The 13,636-nt window shown below is 39.0% G+C and overlaps 1 protein-coding gene and 1 non-coding gene across 4 annotated transcripts in view; both read right to left on the minus strand.

Moving 5' to 3' along the window:
• The window catches only part of GPC6 (glypican 6), a 1,252,059-nt gene that overhangs the window by 617,507 nt on the left and 620,916 nt on the right, over positions 1 to 13,636 (minus strand). For all 3 annotated transcript variants that reach the window (XM_006080336.4, XM_044926951.2, XM_044926950.2), the window contains exon 3: positions 1,406 to 1,797. In XM_006080336.4, coding sequence (XP_006080398.1) covers positions 1,406 to 1,797 — 392 coding nt within the window. The remainder of the gene's footprint in view (positions 1 to 1,405; positions 1,798 to 13,636) is intronic.
• TRNAE-UUC lies at positions 6,996 to 7,067 on the minus strand. Its single transcript has one exon. It is a non-coding gene; the product is annotated as a tRNA-Glu (tRNA).

Raw genomic sequence — 13,636 nt, forward strand, 5'->3', positions numbered from 1 at the left:
AGGGCAGGAAGATTTGGGAGAATGGCATTGAAACATGTAAAATATCATGTATGAAATGAGTTGCCAGTCCAGGTTCGATGCACGATACTGGATACTAGGGGCTGGTGCACTGGGACGACCCAGAGGGATGGAATGGGGAGGGAGGAGGGAGGAGGGTTCAGGATGGGGAACACATGTATACCTGTGGCGGATTCATTTTGATATTTGGCAAAACTAATACAGTTATGTAAAGTTTAAAAATAAAATAAAATTAAAAAAAATAATAATAAAAAAAATGAAAAAAAAATGGACTGCTGTGAATTTTACAAACAGAGCCATAGAGAAACATTTCTTAAGGGTATATACATCTTTCTACCAAGATGTAAATACTGAGGAGATCAAAGTAGAGAAAAACGAAACATGGCAGGATAGTACCAATAGTTATAAAAAATATGTGGCTATTTGGCACAACTCTGCAGTAAGAAAGTAATATTTAGCAATAATCTTTGTACAAACATGACCTTCTTTGGGTGACATAATACCAGACTCCTGTTATCTATTGTTTTAACTTTACCTCTTAAAGTAATCATCTTCCAGTTTATTTGTTGGACAGCCCTCATAAATGGGCAAGCCTCTCATAAGAGCAGTTGAATGTCAAGGAAGAATTTAAACAAAGGCATATATCCTTTACACAGGAAACAGTCAATGTTTAAAAACAGCAGTGGAAAAAGACCCCATCCATTAAAGGTTTAGAGACATCCTCAAGGAAAGACACATACATGTATTAGTGATTTATCTTTCTCATAAGCCCAATGCAATACACAGCACTGAATTACAAAGATAGTGGATAACAGAAAGAATTCTCCACCGGAGTCTACACTTTGTATTCATTAGTCCTCCCTAATCCAGTTGTACAGGTGTCAGCTAAAGGCTCTTCTTTTACTATTAAGGAATTTGCCACATTGACAAGGGTGATAAAGAAGAAGAAATGCCAGGTGCTGGTGTTTTGAGCAACAACTTGTCTCCACTTGCAGTCACCATGAAGTCTGTCACCTTGTGACTTCCCAGAGGATTATAACCTCGGGATAGACTGCTGCATGAGTATTTATCATCCTTAAAACTGATCAGAAATGCCAAGTGGTCATGGTTACAAGACACCTGTTTTCATGCATTCCCTGATAAAAGCTTCCCTGCTGAATTGCTGATAAATATTGACATTATGTTTCAAACCACATGGAATGGCTTGAAATCCTGGCTCCTCTCACACAAAGAATTAAGCTTTGACATTTAGCTGATTTAGCAAGACCACTGTACGTGAGAACTTTTACTTGAATTTTAAAGGAAAAAAAAAAAAAAAAAACCACTGGTTTTAAAAAACAGAGAAAACGGGAAAGGCCAATTAGAAAGACAGTAGAATTTCAATTACCTTGGACACCCGATTGGCAACTTCTCTGCCCACGGTCAGCCCTTGGACAAATGTCCGCGCAGCAATGAAGGCGCGGGTGATCTGAATTTTCAGCTTCCGGGGAACATCTCCAAACGGCTTCAGCTGGTCTGTGTATTTACTCACGCACTCCAGGTAGTCCTCGCTGAAATGATACTGGGGGTTGATCAGCTGAAACATCCGTTCCAGGAGCCGAGCCCAGAAGTCATTGAGCATTTCCTCCAGATTCACATTGCCCCCCGTGTAGTATCTCTTAAGCTCTGTAAAGAGGTCCTGGAACACTTCCGAATTCTGCATGTACAGCATTCCATAGGTCCGTACAAACATATCATTTAGTGACTTTTCTGCATTCTCCAGGAGCTCTCGGAAAAACTCTGCAAATTAAAACAAGAAAGCAGTCATAAAATAGAAAGATCTAGGAAGTCCAAAACATCCACTTACCTCAAAAACAACTGCTTCTAATGGTTGTTTTCACGGAAAAAAGAAAAATGTCTCCTGTGATTAAGGTATCAATCAACTGATGAAAATATTTTAAGTGAGATTTGACTTGTATCTAAGATCTTATCTCAAAGAAAACAGAAGAGCATATGATTTCTGTTGGAAAGAACATCCATTACATTAGGAATTTACCATTTAATACTCTTCTAAAGAAGGTCAATTATTTTTCCATTTGTTGTAAATTTTAGAAAACTCTATTAACTTGAATTAGAACATGTGGCTAAGTATTGTCATTAATATAATAAATGCATAACTGATAAAAACATTTGCTCCAGTCTATTTAAAAATCTGTTCTAACCACTCATTCAATTAATTTGCTTTTATTTGGAAAAGTTCATAAATGGGATATACAAAGTAATGAAATATTTGGACCCTTTGGAGTTGTTATATATAGCAATCAATTATCAGTGTTTAGAGACTTATAGTATAATTAAATTCACTTAATACCAAAGCTATAATAAACAGAATTTAGGCTGCCATAATTAATCAGAAAGTTATGGAGTACCATGTATTATTATGATAAACTATCACTATATAGAACTTGAACAACATACAGGTATTTGGGCTTTCTGGTTAAGAGGTTCTAAATGAAAAAGAATCTACCAAGACATGACCACTTTCATCCTGAAACAGCACTCGAATATTTCTGGGAATAGTTACAGTATGTAAGAAATGGGATGGAAAAAACAATGTCCTTGGGTACTGTTAGACTCATTGGCCCTCATATTGGTCTCCCTCATATATATGGAATCTAGAAAAAAATGGTACTGCTGAACTTATTTGCAGGGCAGGAATAGAGACACAGGCATAGAGAATGTTCGCATGGACATGGAAAGGGGCGGGAACGGGAAGGGGAGATGAATTGGTAGCATAGGACTGACATATATACACTACCATGTGTAAAACAGATAGCTAATGGGAAGCTGTTGTACAGCACAGGGAACTCAGCTCCGTGCTCTGTGATAACCTGGGGGTGGGGGTTGCGGGGGAAGCTGGAGGGAGGCTCAAGAGAGAGGGGATATATGTGTGCATGTGGCTGATTCCCACTGTAGTACAGCAGAAAATAACACAACATTATAAAGCAATTATACTCCACGCCCCCCCACCCCCTCCAAAAAAAAAGAATACAGAGGAAATACAGAGTTCACGTGTGTACAAAGTTTATCCATTTGCACTAGAGCAAGCTCAAGCGTTATCCCATTTGGAGATTGGGGGTGGGAAAAAGGCTAAGGAAAGATTATGCTTCTGAGTCTGTGAACCCAATTCCCAGCAGAATAATTCCACTTTACCTCCTATTGTTCTCTCTTATTCCCAGAAGCTATGGCCCCTCTCAGCTAATGCAGGGAACAATCATGTCCTCTATACCTCAAGGAACTCCAATAGGAATACAACAAAATCTCTTTTTTTTTTATCCGGAGGCTTGGGGAGACTTTTTCCTGAGATGCAGAAGGAAAAATCAATGACTCTTTCCATGGAGTCCATGGGAGCTACACCTAATTTCTTCTTTATCAGAAGAAGCACTTGACTTAGCTACATTGAACTACTGTCTTGATAAAATTGTGTCTATAATGGTGATTATTTTGTATTTGTTTTCAAATATAACTGATATGCTTAAATTTAAAAAGGACACTGTTCAATGTTTATCTTCTTACTATGAAAGAATACACTTTTTCTTCTAAAATACAGAAATTCTATTGCTACGATCTCAGCAAAAATTGAGGGATTATCTGAAATTCATGGCTTGTCACCCTTAAGGTACCAAATAGTTCTTATTTTAATTTTTATCAAATGCTAAAATCAGGCTACATAGTATTAAACCTCTCTAACCTTCAAGGATTCATTAAGGAAAATCAGATGGGGAAAAAAATTTCAAAACTGTCAAAGGATTCATTGGTCAAAATATTTATATGTGCTATGCATGCATATCTGCTAAGTTGCTTCAGTTATGTCTGACTGTGCTACCCTACAGACTGTAGACTGCCAGGCTCCTCCTTCCATAGGATTCTCCAGGGAATAAAACTGGAGTGGGTTGCTATGCTTTTCTCCAGGGGATCTTCCCAACCCAGGGATCGACCTCGGGTCTCTTTCATTGCAGGTGGATTCTTTACCATCTGAGCCACTAGGAAAGCCCTATTTATATATGCTATTTGCCTATGTTATTTATGATTTTATGAAATCAGAAACAGTTTAGAAGTTTTTCAGAAATTTACTAGTCACTTAGATTGTCTTAAAAATGGAAACTATATTAAATTATTAATATTAATACCAAAGTATTACCATAATAAAACCTCTCAGTCTTGAAACCAAAGATGAAAATAGCTTGGCCTTATTCATATAGGAGCAGGTAAAAGGTGTTACAGATTGTGAAAGAAACTATGAAAGAATGGAAAAATCACTGAATTGAAAAATACTAATATAATGAGATTGGAAAGTGGATTCTCATCACGAGCTCAGGATGGTCTATTCATTTATCTTCTTTTTGAGGTCAATTATTTTGTTGGACTCAGAAATTAAAGCTTAATTTATTGAATACAGAGTACTGCCTTCAGCAATGAATTGTCAGTAATCAATAATGTGGTCTGGATTTGCAAGAGCTAAACAAAAGAGGGAGTTGTTTTCTTCTGGTTCTTGTTGCTCTCCAAAGACTTGAGGTATAAATGCTTTACTGTAGGGATTAAATTTTTTTTTTTTAATTAATTTTTTAAAAATTGGAGGATAATTGCTTTTCTATGTTGTGTTGGTTTCTGCCTATATTTCTTTTATTGAAAGTAACATTCCTAGTGTTTCCTCTCCTGACATGGGAAAAATATTAGTCTCTGACCACTTTGCAGCAAAATGGGTAAAATCAGATTGCCCACTCACTGTGTTTTGTGGTTTATTTCTTTATGCCTAAATTAGTAGTCATAATTTTATGAATATAGAAACTCAGTTATCATATTTCCATAAATATGGTTCAAGAAACATTTTTTCAGATGCCAGGATTAAATTTGTGTCTTAGGGTGTGTCATTGACTCAGAAGTTTGCTCTTAGTTTTACCAGTCCTCAAAAGTCAAGTTATTATTCCTTGTTCAAAATCATTATATGGTTTAGTGATCTCACAGTCAAAGTTAATATTTGGTACTAAAGGATGCTAATACATCAGGCAATTATGACAAATGTTGCTACCTTAAAGTACATCGATCTTAGATCTTATGAAAGATGGGGATCCGAGGTACTGAGGCAAAACTAACGTCCTCCGAAAGATAAGTATACTCATTTCGTTTTTAGCATGCCCATAGACTTAAACTTCCACCTTTTGAAGGGTGACTCTGAACAAAGTATTTTATGCTTGAATGAAAACTCTCTCAGCAAACCAACAAGATGGGGATTAGGAAGGAAGACAGTTACCAGACCCATTTTGCTGAGAAAGTATTATGCCCAAAAAGCATAGAGAACTGAAGAACCACATAAAGAAAGAGACACGACTCAATTTAACCCTTTGTTTATTAGGTAAGGGCAAAGCTCTCAATGGATACAGGCTTCAGTCAACAAAAAAATTCTTATCTGCAAGAAAGAGTATGGCAAATAAAAATGCTTTTATTTATTTATTTTTCTTCCCCAATCACAAAATATACATCAAAGGTGATTGCTTAGGGCTCAGTTACGCTTCACAGAAGCACAAAAGAACTTTTTCCAGCCAGCTGTAGCCTCTGGGAGGATTTTATTCATCTAGAGGGGAGATGTGGATGTGAACATCTGTTTGCTGCGGGGCAGACTGCCCCAACTGGGAGAGCAATCTTGTGGATAAAAACCACCACTGTTCCAAAAGCAAAAAAGTCTATGCACACGGCCGATGGTTTGGAGAGGCCTCTAAAGGGGCAAAAATCAACTCCCAGGAGCCAAAAGGCGCCCTAAGGATATCTGTGAAAGGCTTCCATTTATTGCCTCCAAATGAATGGATCAAAACATCAGGTGCACACAGGACGGAGGAGAGGTGCAAGCAAGAGGAGAAAGAGAGGCAGACTGAAAGTTCTCAAGGAATTTGCAGTCTGCCCCAAACAGCAAACGCTAGGCCCATTTACGCTGGAAGTGCTGACTAGTTGACATTACCGTAGCAGGATTGGGCATGGCGACCGGATCAAGCACTGTTCAGCATTTACCTAGAAATTGTAGTGTTTTCCTATTCTCTTCTCATGCTCTCCAAAACACTCCTCACTGCCAGCTCATTTAAAATTAGTGCTTCAGGTTGGTGGTGTAAATTCACGTCATCATAGAACCCAGTGAGTGAAAGCTCTGGTCACGAGTCAGTGGAGACTGTATCTACGCATGATCACAGCATCTGTCCCACCAAGGGGAGCAGGTCTATTCACTTTGCTTCCCTAAATCCACATATTTGTGTTGAGTTTATTTCTCTCCTAATCTCTTCTTTCTGCCCTCCCCTCCACAAAAGCATGCTCTATCAGTTCAATCAGCTCACAACCCAAGCTTTGGCTAAGATAAACTCCAAGTTGCTGGCATGGAGGGTAAATGATTCAGAAAGCTGATCTCAGACAAGGGCTATGATTCAGACACAGGAAAGCTATGGTCCTGCCCTCTACCCAGGCCCTTTTCAAGGTGAAGTGAATAGAAGACTCCTTCACTCTGCACACACCTGTCAGCTTTCAAGCATATCTTCTCCTTTCAAAGTCTCCTTGCTTACATCATCAACTGATGTGAGCACCAGGGAAATGCTGAGTTAAGAGGAGCATTAAAGGAGGAGGAATCCCAGTGCCGTTTACTCTCTTCTCCCACAGACTTTGAGGGCTAAATGCATGGTCCCTAAATAACCTATCTCTCCCCACTCCCTGCAGGGTGAGACTATAAGAAGGTGGATGATGCTCAGGTAGTCCTTGTCATGTGAAATGTCACCCTTGGCAGACTGTAGCTATGTGGAATGCATGACTCAGTGCTAATCCTCTACATCAGAGGTCTCTGCCTCAAAATTACTGACATTTTGAGCTGGACAATCTTTTTCTCAATTAAAAAAATTCAAAAATTTAATTAATCCAATTTATTTATTTATTTTTGCTGCACTGTGTGGCTTGTGGGATGTTAGTTCCCTGACCAGGGATTGAACCTGGGCCCTCAGAGTGAAAATGCAGTGTCCTAACCACTGAACCATCAGGGAATTCCCTGAGCTGGACCATCTTCCTTGAGTGTCTGCCTTGCGCACTATAAGACAATAGGTAGCATGCCTGGCTTCTGCCTATTAGATGCTATTGGCTCATCCTCCCTCCAGCAGTGATGACAAAATTGTCTGCAGACATAACTGTCCCCAGGACATGCTCAGTATCTCCAGTGAGCTCTACTCTTCTGCTAAAAAATCCAAATCCCAGAAGCCTAGAGACAGGACATTGAAACCTTCCAAGAAAAGACCAGCACATTTCTATATCTCATCAGTCTGGCAATTTATTTACAAGAAAAGTTCCAGGAGCTGTGTGTGCTTTGAATGAAAGGAGCTGAAACGCACATCATATTCACAGGTAAGCTTGTTAGTGACCAAAACTACCATCTCCATGTATGGGGCCTGCCATAGGGCAGGCCTTAAAAAGTGGTGACTAGGGAGCGAATAAATAGACGGTGAACATGAGCACCCAGTGAAATACATCCTGACTCCATCTGGATGGGGCCCCTCTTAGGAAGCTATAACATTGCAGCCCCACCTTAGAGGGAAAGAAATCCTACAACTGCATCTTAGAGCAGACAAAACCGATGTGCCCTCTTGTCATCCTCCAAACTCATGTATTTCAGTTCAGTTCAGTTTAGTCGCTCAGTTGTGTCCGACTCTTTGTGACCCCAAGGGCTGCAGCACACCAGGCCTCCCTGTACATCACCAACTCTCAGAGTTTACTCAAACTCATGTCCATTGAGTCGGTGATGCCATCGAACCATCTCATCCTCTGTTGTCCCCTTCTTCTCCCACCTTGAAACTTTTCCAGCATCAGCGTCTTTTCAAATGAGTCAGTTCTTTGCATCAGGCGGCCAAAGTATTGGAGTTTCAGCTTCAGCATCAGTCCTTGCAATGAATATTTAGGACTGATTTCCTTTATTTATTTATTTATTTTTTAAAACAGCATTACATTTATGTTGGAGTTCAGTAGCTAATTCCTGTCCAACTATTTGTGACCCCTTGGACTGCAGCACACCAGGCTTCCCTATCTTTCACTATCCCCTGGAGTTTGTTCAAACTCATGTCCATTGAGTCTGTGTTGCATTTAACCATCTCATTCTCTGTCACTCCCTTCTCCTCCTGCTCTCAATCTTTTCCAGCATCAGGGTCTTTGTCAATAAGTTGGATCCCCTTGCTGTCCAAGGGATGCTCAAGAGTCTTTTTCAACACCACAGTTCAAAAGCATCAGTTCTTCAGCTTTCTGTATAGTCCAACTCCAGAGTTCAGACAAAATGTGGTCCATTGGAGAAGGGAATGGCAAACCACTTCAGTATTCTTGCCTTGAGAACCCCATGAACAATATGAAAAGGCAAAAAGATAGGACACTGAACGATGAACTTGACAGGTCAGGAGATGCCCAATATGCTACTGGAGATCAGTGGAGAAATAACTCCAGAAAGACTGAAGAGATGGAACCAATGCAAAAACAACACCCAGTTGTGGATGTGATTGGTGACAGAAGTAAAGTCTGATGCTGTAAAGAGCAATATTGCATAGGAACCTGGAATATTAGGTCCATGAATCAAGGCAAATTGGAAGTGGCCAAATAGGAGATGGCAAGAGTGCACATTGACATTTTAGGAGTAGTGAACTAAAATGGACTGGAATGTGTGAATTTAACTCAGATGACCATTATGTCTACTACTGTGGGCAAGAACTCCTTAGAAGAAATGAAGTAGCCATCATAGGCAACAAAAGAGTCCGAAATGCAGTACTTGGATGCAGTCTCAAAAATGACAGAATGATCTCTGTTCGTTTCCAAGGCAAACCATTCAATATCACAGTAATCCAAGTCCATGCCCCAACCATTCATGCTGAAGAAGCTGAAGTTGAACAGTTCTACGAAGACCTACAAGACGTTCTAGAACTAACACCCAAAAAAGAGGTCCTTTTCATTATAAGGGACTGGAATGCAAAAGTAGGAAGTCAAGAAATACCTAGAGTAACAGGCAAATTTGGCCTTGGAGTACAGAATGATGCAGGGCAAAGGCTAATAGAGTTTTGCCAAGAGAATGTACTAGTCATAGCAAACACCCTCTTCCAACAACACAAGAGAAGACTCTACACATGGACATCACCAGATGGTCAAACTCATGTATTTATACCTATCTAAACACTCAAGGGCTTCCCTGCTGGCTCAGACAGTAAAGAATCTGCCTGTGATGCAGGAGATCTAGGTTTGACCCCTGGGTCGGAAGATCCCCTGGGGAAGGGAATGGCCACACACTCCTGTCTTCTTGCCTGAAGAATTCTATGGACAGAGGAGCCTAGCAGGCTACAGTCCACGGGGTTGCAAAGAGTTGGACATGACTGAGCGACTAATATTTCTACTCTTCAAACAGTCATATCCTCCCATGCTCCAAGTTCATGTGTATCTACATGCAAAATGGCTGGTGGCCTCTGCTCAAAAGCTTGGTGATTATCAAGACAGCGCTGCCAGACTCTCATTTCCTCTCTGGAGTCTCTGTCTGTCCAGGTCTATGCTTTGCCTGGTTTCACTGCTGTCTCTCCTGCTCCTGGTTCTACTGAACTCTGCCCTCACAGCCCATGATCTCACCAAGCTGCCTTTCACATTCACTCCCCTACTTCACTGAAGCAAAGCCTATCATGAGTTAACACTCAAACCGCTCTGTCTCCCATAATACAGCGAAGCCTTCTTCCATCCGGTGATCGAATAAACTCAGTTTGGAACTTTGTTGTTGTTTTCAATAAGCAATAAGAGGCCATGTTTTATTTCTTCATTATTCACATGAAAGAACTATGTAAGGGAAGGAGGACAACTAATTTGAATAGATATCCGATTATATTATCTTTGTAGTTTTTTTTAAACATTGGTTGAATTTTTGTGTACGAAACAAACCCTCAGTAGGCACTTTTTAAAATTATGGGGTTGAAATTAAATACAATTATTTTGAAAATAACAACTTATTCAGTAAGGGAGAAATCAGAATCTGGAGTTATTGTGAGATAAAGCTGCTTGTCAGCAAAAATTAGTTTGGGATTTGCTATGTCTTTATCTCTTAATTCATACTTTCTCTTGCTCTGTGTGTACATGTGTATGTTTTCAGATAATGTTTATTATATTATAATAAGCATTATGATTTACTCAATCAATTCATGCAAGGAATTAATAAATATCTATATAATTTCAACCACCACCACATAAAATTTCAAAGGGAGCTAATAGTAGTAATTTATAAATTTCCTGTTTCAGGGATTATTATACCCAAGTAAGCATCCCCACCCCCAGTACATCTGATTTAAAATGCAGTCAACATGGCAACGGAATATTTTAATTATTTCCATTTGTACCTGATACATTTTTGGAGGAAAGTTGAAATACTTAAATGAAAATGACAATTTAATTAGAAACAATGAATGATGGTAATTTCAACAGAACTAGAGATAGGACCTAGGAAGTTGCCTGATGTTTAACACAGAAGGCATTTTACACCATGTCGAACACTGTGTTATGAGCTTTTCATACTATTTTGCAGATAGGGAAATTGAGGCCCAGAAATGTTAAGCAAATTGCCCTAGACCACTGAACTGGCATATAACCCAGAGCTCCAAACCAGTGCTGACAAACGTGAGTTGTAAGAAACAACTGGATACCAGGGAAGCTTTGCTGTTTACGCTCTATGTGTGCTGTGCTCAGTTGCTGAGTTGTGTCCAACTCTAAGTCACTAAAACCCTATGGACAGTAGCCCGCCAGGCTCCTCGGTTCATGAGAGTTTCTAGGAAAGAATACTGGAGTAGACTGTCATTTCCTCTTCCAGGGGATCTTCCTGACCCAGGGAATGAACTCATGTCTCTTGCATTTCCTTCATTAGCAGGCAGATTCTTTATCACTGAGCCACATCAAACAAACAAAATATAAACCAACAATGACTAAGAAATATGCAACAGAGATCTCATGTAGTTCAAATGGCCCAAATATTTAATATTCAGCCCTTTACAGAAAATATTTTGCCAATCCCTGGTATAAAGGGTCAAAATCCTAAGTGAAATGTTTGAAGATAAATTAATCAAACAAAACGTGTTATGCCTTTGAATTCTTGCAAGTAGGAAGACAATTTAATTATTAGTCTGTTATCTCTAAGTAGTATAATAAAAGTTCCTTTCCTCCATTATTTTATCTTAAAAAATTCACTCTGACAACGCTGCAGCCCATTCATCTCTTTATATTCCCCTGCAAGGTAAGTACAATCCAAAAGTAAATTCTTAAATCACTTAAATGATTTAGAGGATTTCGGTGATTTTAGTTATTTTAAAGTAGATGCCCCTAAATTTTTCTAAGAGTGGTTTAATGAGTCCTTGGAGATTTTCATAAGGAGAATATCCTACCATAAACCTGGAATTTAAAGTAGACAGTATAAAATGAAAAAGGAAAGGAAAAATAACCACGAGGTTAAGGTAAAAATATATATTTTTAAACTCTCTGTTCATGATAATTAATGAAAAGAGAAATTTAAACTATCTTATAACATCTTACAAGGCTCTACAACACAATACAATGCTCATAATACATCTACAAAAATTAAAAAAAAAAGAATAAAATGGTAGTCACAAAAAAAATTATTTTAAAAAATAATAATAGTATCAGTTGTTAAAAATATTATAATGTATAACTCAAAAGTTCCTCACTATGTCAATCCAAAGGCTATTGTCATTATATTCCTCCCATCGTGTGTTGGAAACTCTTGTAGATTATATATAAATAAGTAGAAACAAGAATTATGAGCAAATACTCCTAATCAATAAATCAAAAACAAACAGACCAAAAAACCAAAGATACAGTAAATGTATCTTTAAACACATTATTCAGCTAAATTGGACATCACCATTCTATATTCTTCCAAGGTATCTAATCCAATTGACTAGACTTTTTCATGAAGAAATTTTAAACAAAAAGTCCACAGTTTATAATCAAGTGTGTTTGTTTAAAAAAGAAAAATCAACATCTTCCAAAAATCCTCTACTTCTCTCCTATTAAGGTAAAGTCAGTGGAAGAAGCCCAATGCCAGGAGACTTTTCAGAATCAAATGTGTATTCAGCTTCAAAAAGAAAAGTTACCTGGAAGCGGCAATCTGTAACTGGCTGATGGAGAGAGATTTGAAGCAACAAAGCAGATTATAGAAATCGTTGATTTGAATTCACATTTCACAAGGTTAAACTTTATCTAGACTTAGTGATCCTTTACACATTAGCTTGATAAATGTTTTATTTCTTGGTAAGTTATTTCTCCCAAAGATCTCTTTTAAAATAAGAAAGACTGATTAGGCCACTTATGATCACAAGGTGGTATAGATAAACCATTAATTCTGGGAGTCATGCATTTAAGTTTGTAATCTGCTGACGGTTGCTCCCAAAAGCAAACAACTGTTTTGAGCCTGTAGACTGTGTATGTATCTCACCCTAACCAATGCATGTGAAATTGAAAGCTGGGACAGTTTCTGAATTCACCTTCATCATCACACATCTCCTTAGAGTCAGCCTACAGTGTTCTTTAGGTTTTCTCCATGATCCTGCATTCATTTTTTTTTTTTTTCCCACAGATGCCATTAACCAGAGCATCCATTTAATGCATTAGGTACCTAAACTACAGATCTTGAAATCATTTCCAACTTTTTGTCTTCCTCAACTGAAAAAAGCAATGAAGCTTCTGTATCCAGTTCTCTGTCCAGTTCTCCTTACTTCTTCGCCCAAATACTTGCTGTGCCAGAGAGTGGAAAAAAGTCTCTCCAGTACCAAATCACTGAGAGTGAATTCTAGGAAGTGGGGACAAAGCCAGTTTGCAGAAGAAAAGTCAATAATAAGGACCTAGGGTTATGATGCTGAGAGATTGTGTAGGTTTTTAGGGACGGTAAACTGCAAGGACATCCAACCAGTCCATCCTAAAGGAGATCAGTCCTAGGTGTTCATTGGAAGGACTGATGTTAAAGCTGAAACTCCAATACTCTGGCCACCTCGTGCAAAGATCTGACTCATTGGAAAAGACCTTGATGCTGGGAGGGATTGGGGGCAGGAGGAGAAGGGGACGACAGAGGATGAGATGGCTGGATGGCATCACCGACTCGATGCACATGAGTTTGGGTAAACTCCGGGAGTTGGTGATGGACAGGGAGGCCTGGCATGCTGCGATTCATGGTTTCGCAAGGAGTCAGACACGACTGAGTGACTGAAATGAACTGAACTGAACTGAACTGAACTGAAGGAAGAGGAGTCAAGTGAAATTGCCTTCATCCTCCCTTTCCCACAGAATACAGGGCTTCTTACTCTTCACTGCCCAATAAACTCAGTTAAAAAATCTTGACACCAGGCTGCAATCTAGACTAAATCAGGATTCCTGGGAGTGAGATCCAGGTATTGGCATATTTTCAAGCTAAGCAAGTGATCCCAAAGTACAGCCAAGACTGAAAATCACTTCAGTTCTTTTGTGTTCTGTAATACTTTCACTTTAGGTCAATGCATGATTGGTGGTGAAATGAGCAGGGAAAGGAGGGGAAATGATGGAGGGGCAAGCC

Source organism: Bubalus bubalis, chromosome 13 (assembly GCF_019923935.1).
Source record: "Bubalus bubalis isolate 160015118507 breed Murrah chromosome 13, NDDB_SH_1, whole genome shotgun sequence".
Classification (NCBI taxonomy): domain Eukaryota; kingdom Metazoa; phylum Chordata; class Mammalia; order Artiodactyla; family Bovidae; genus Bubalus; species Bubalus bubalis.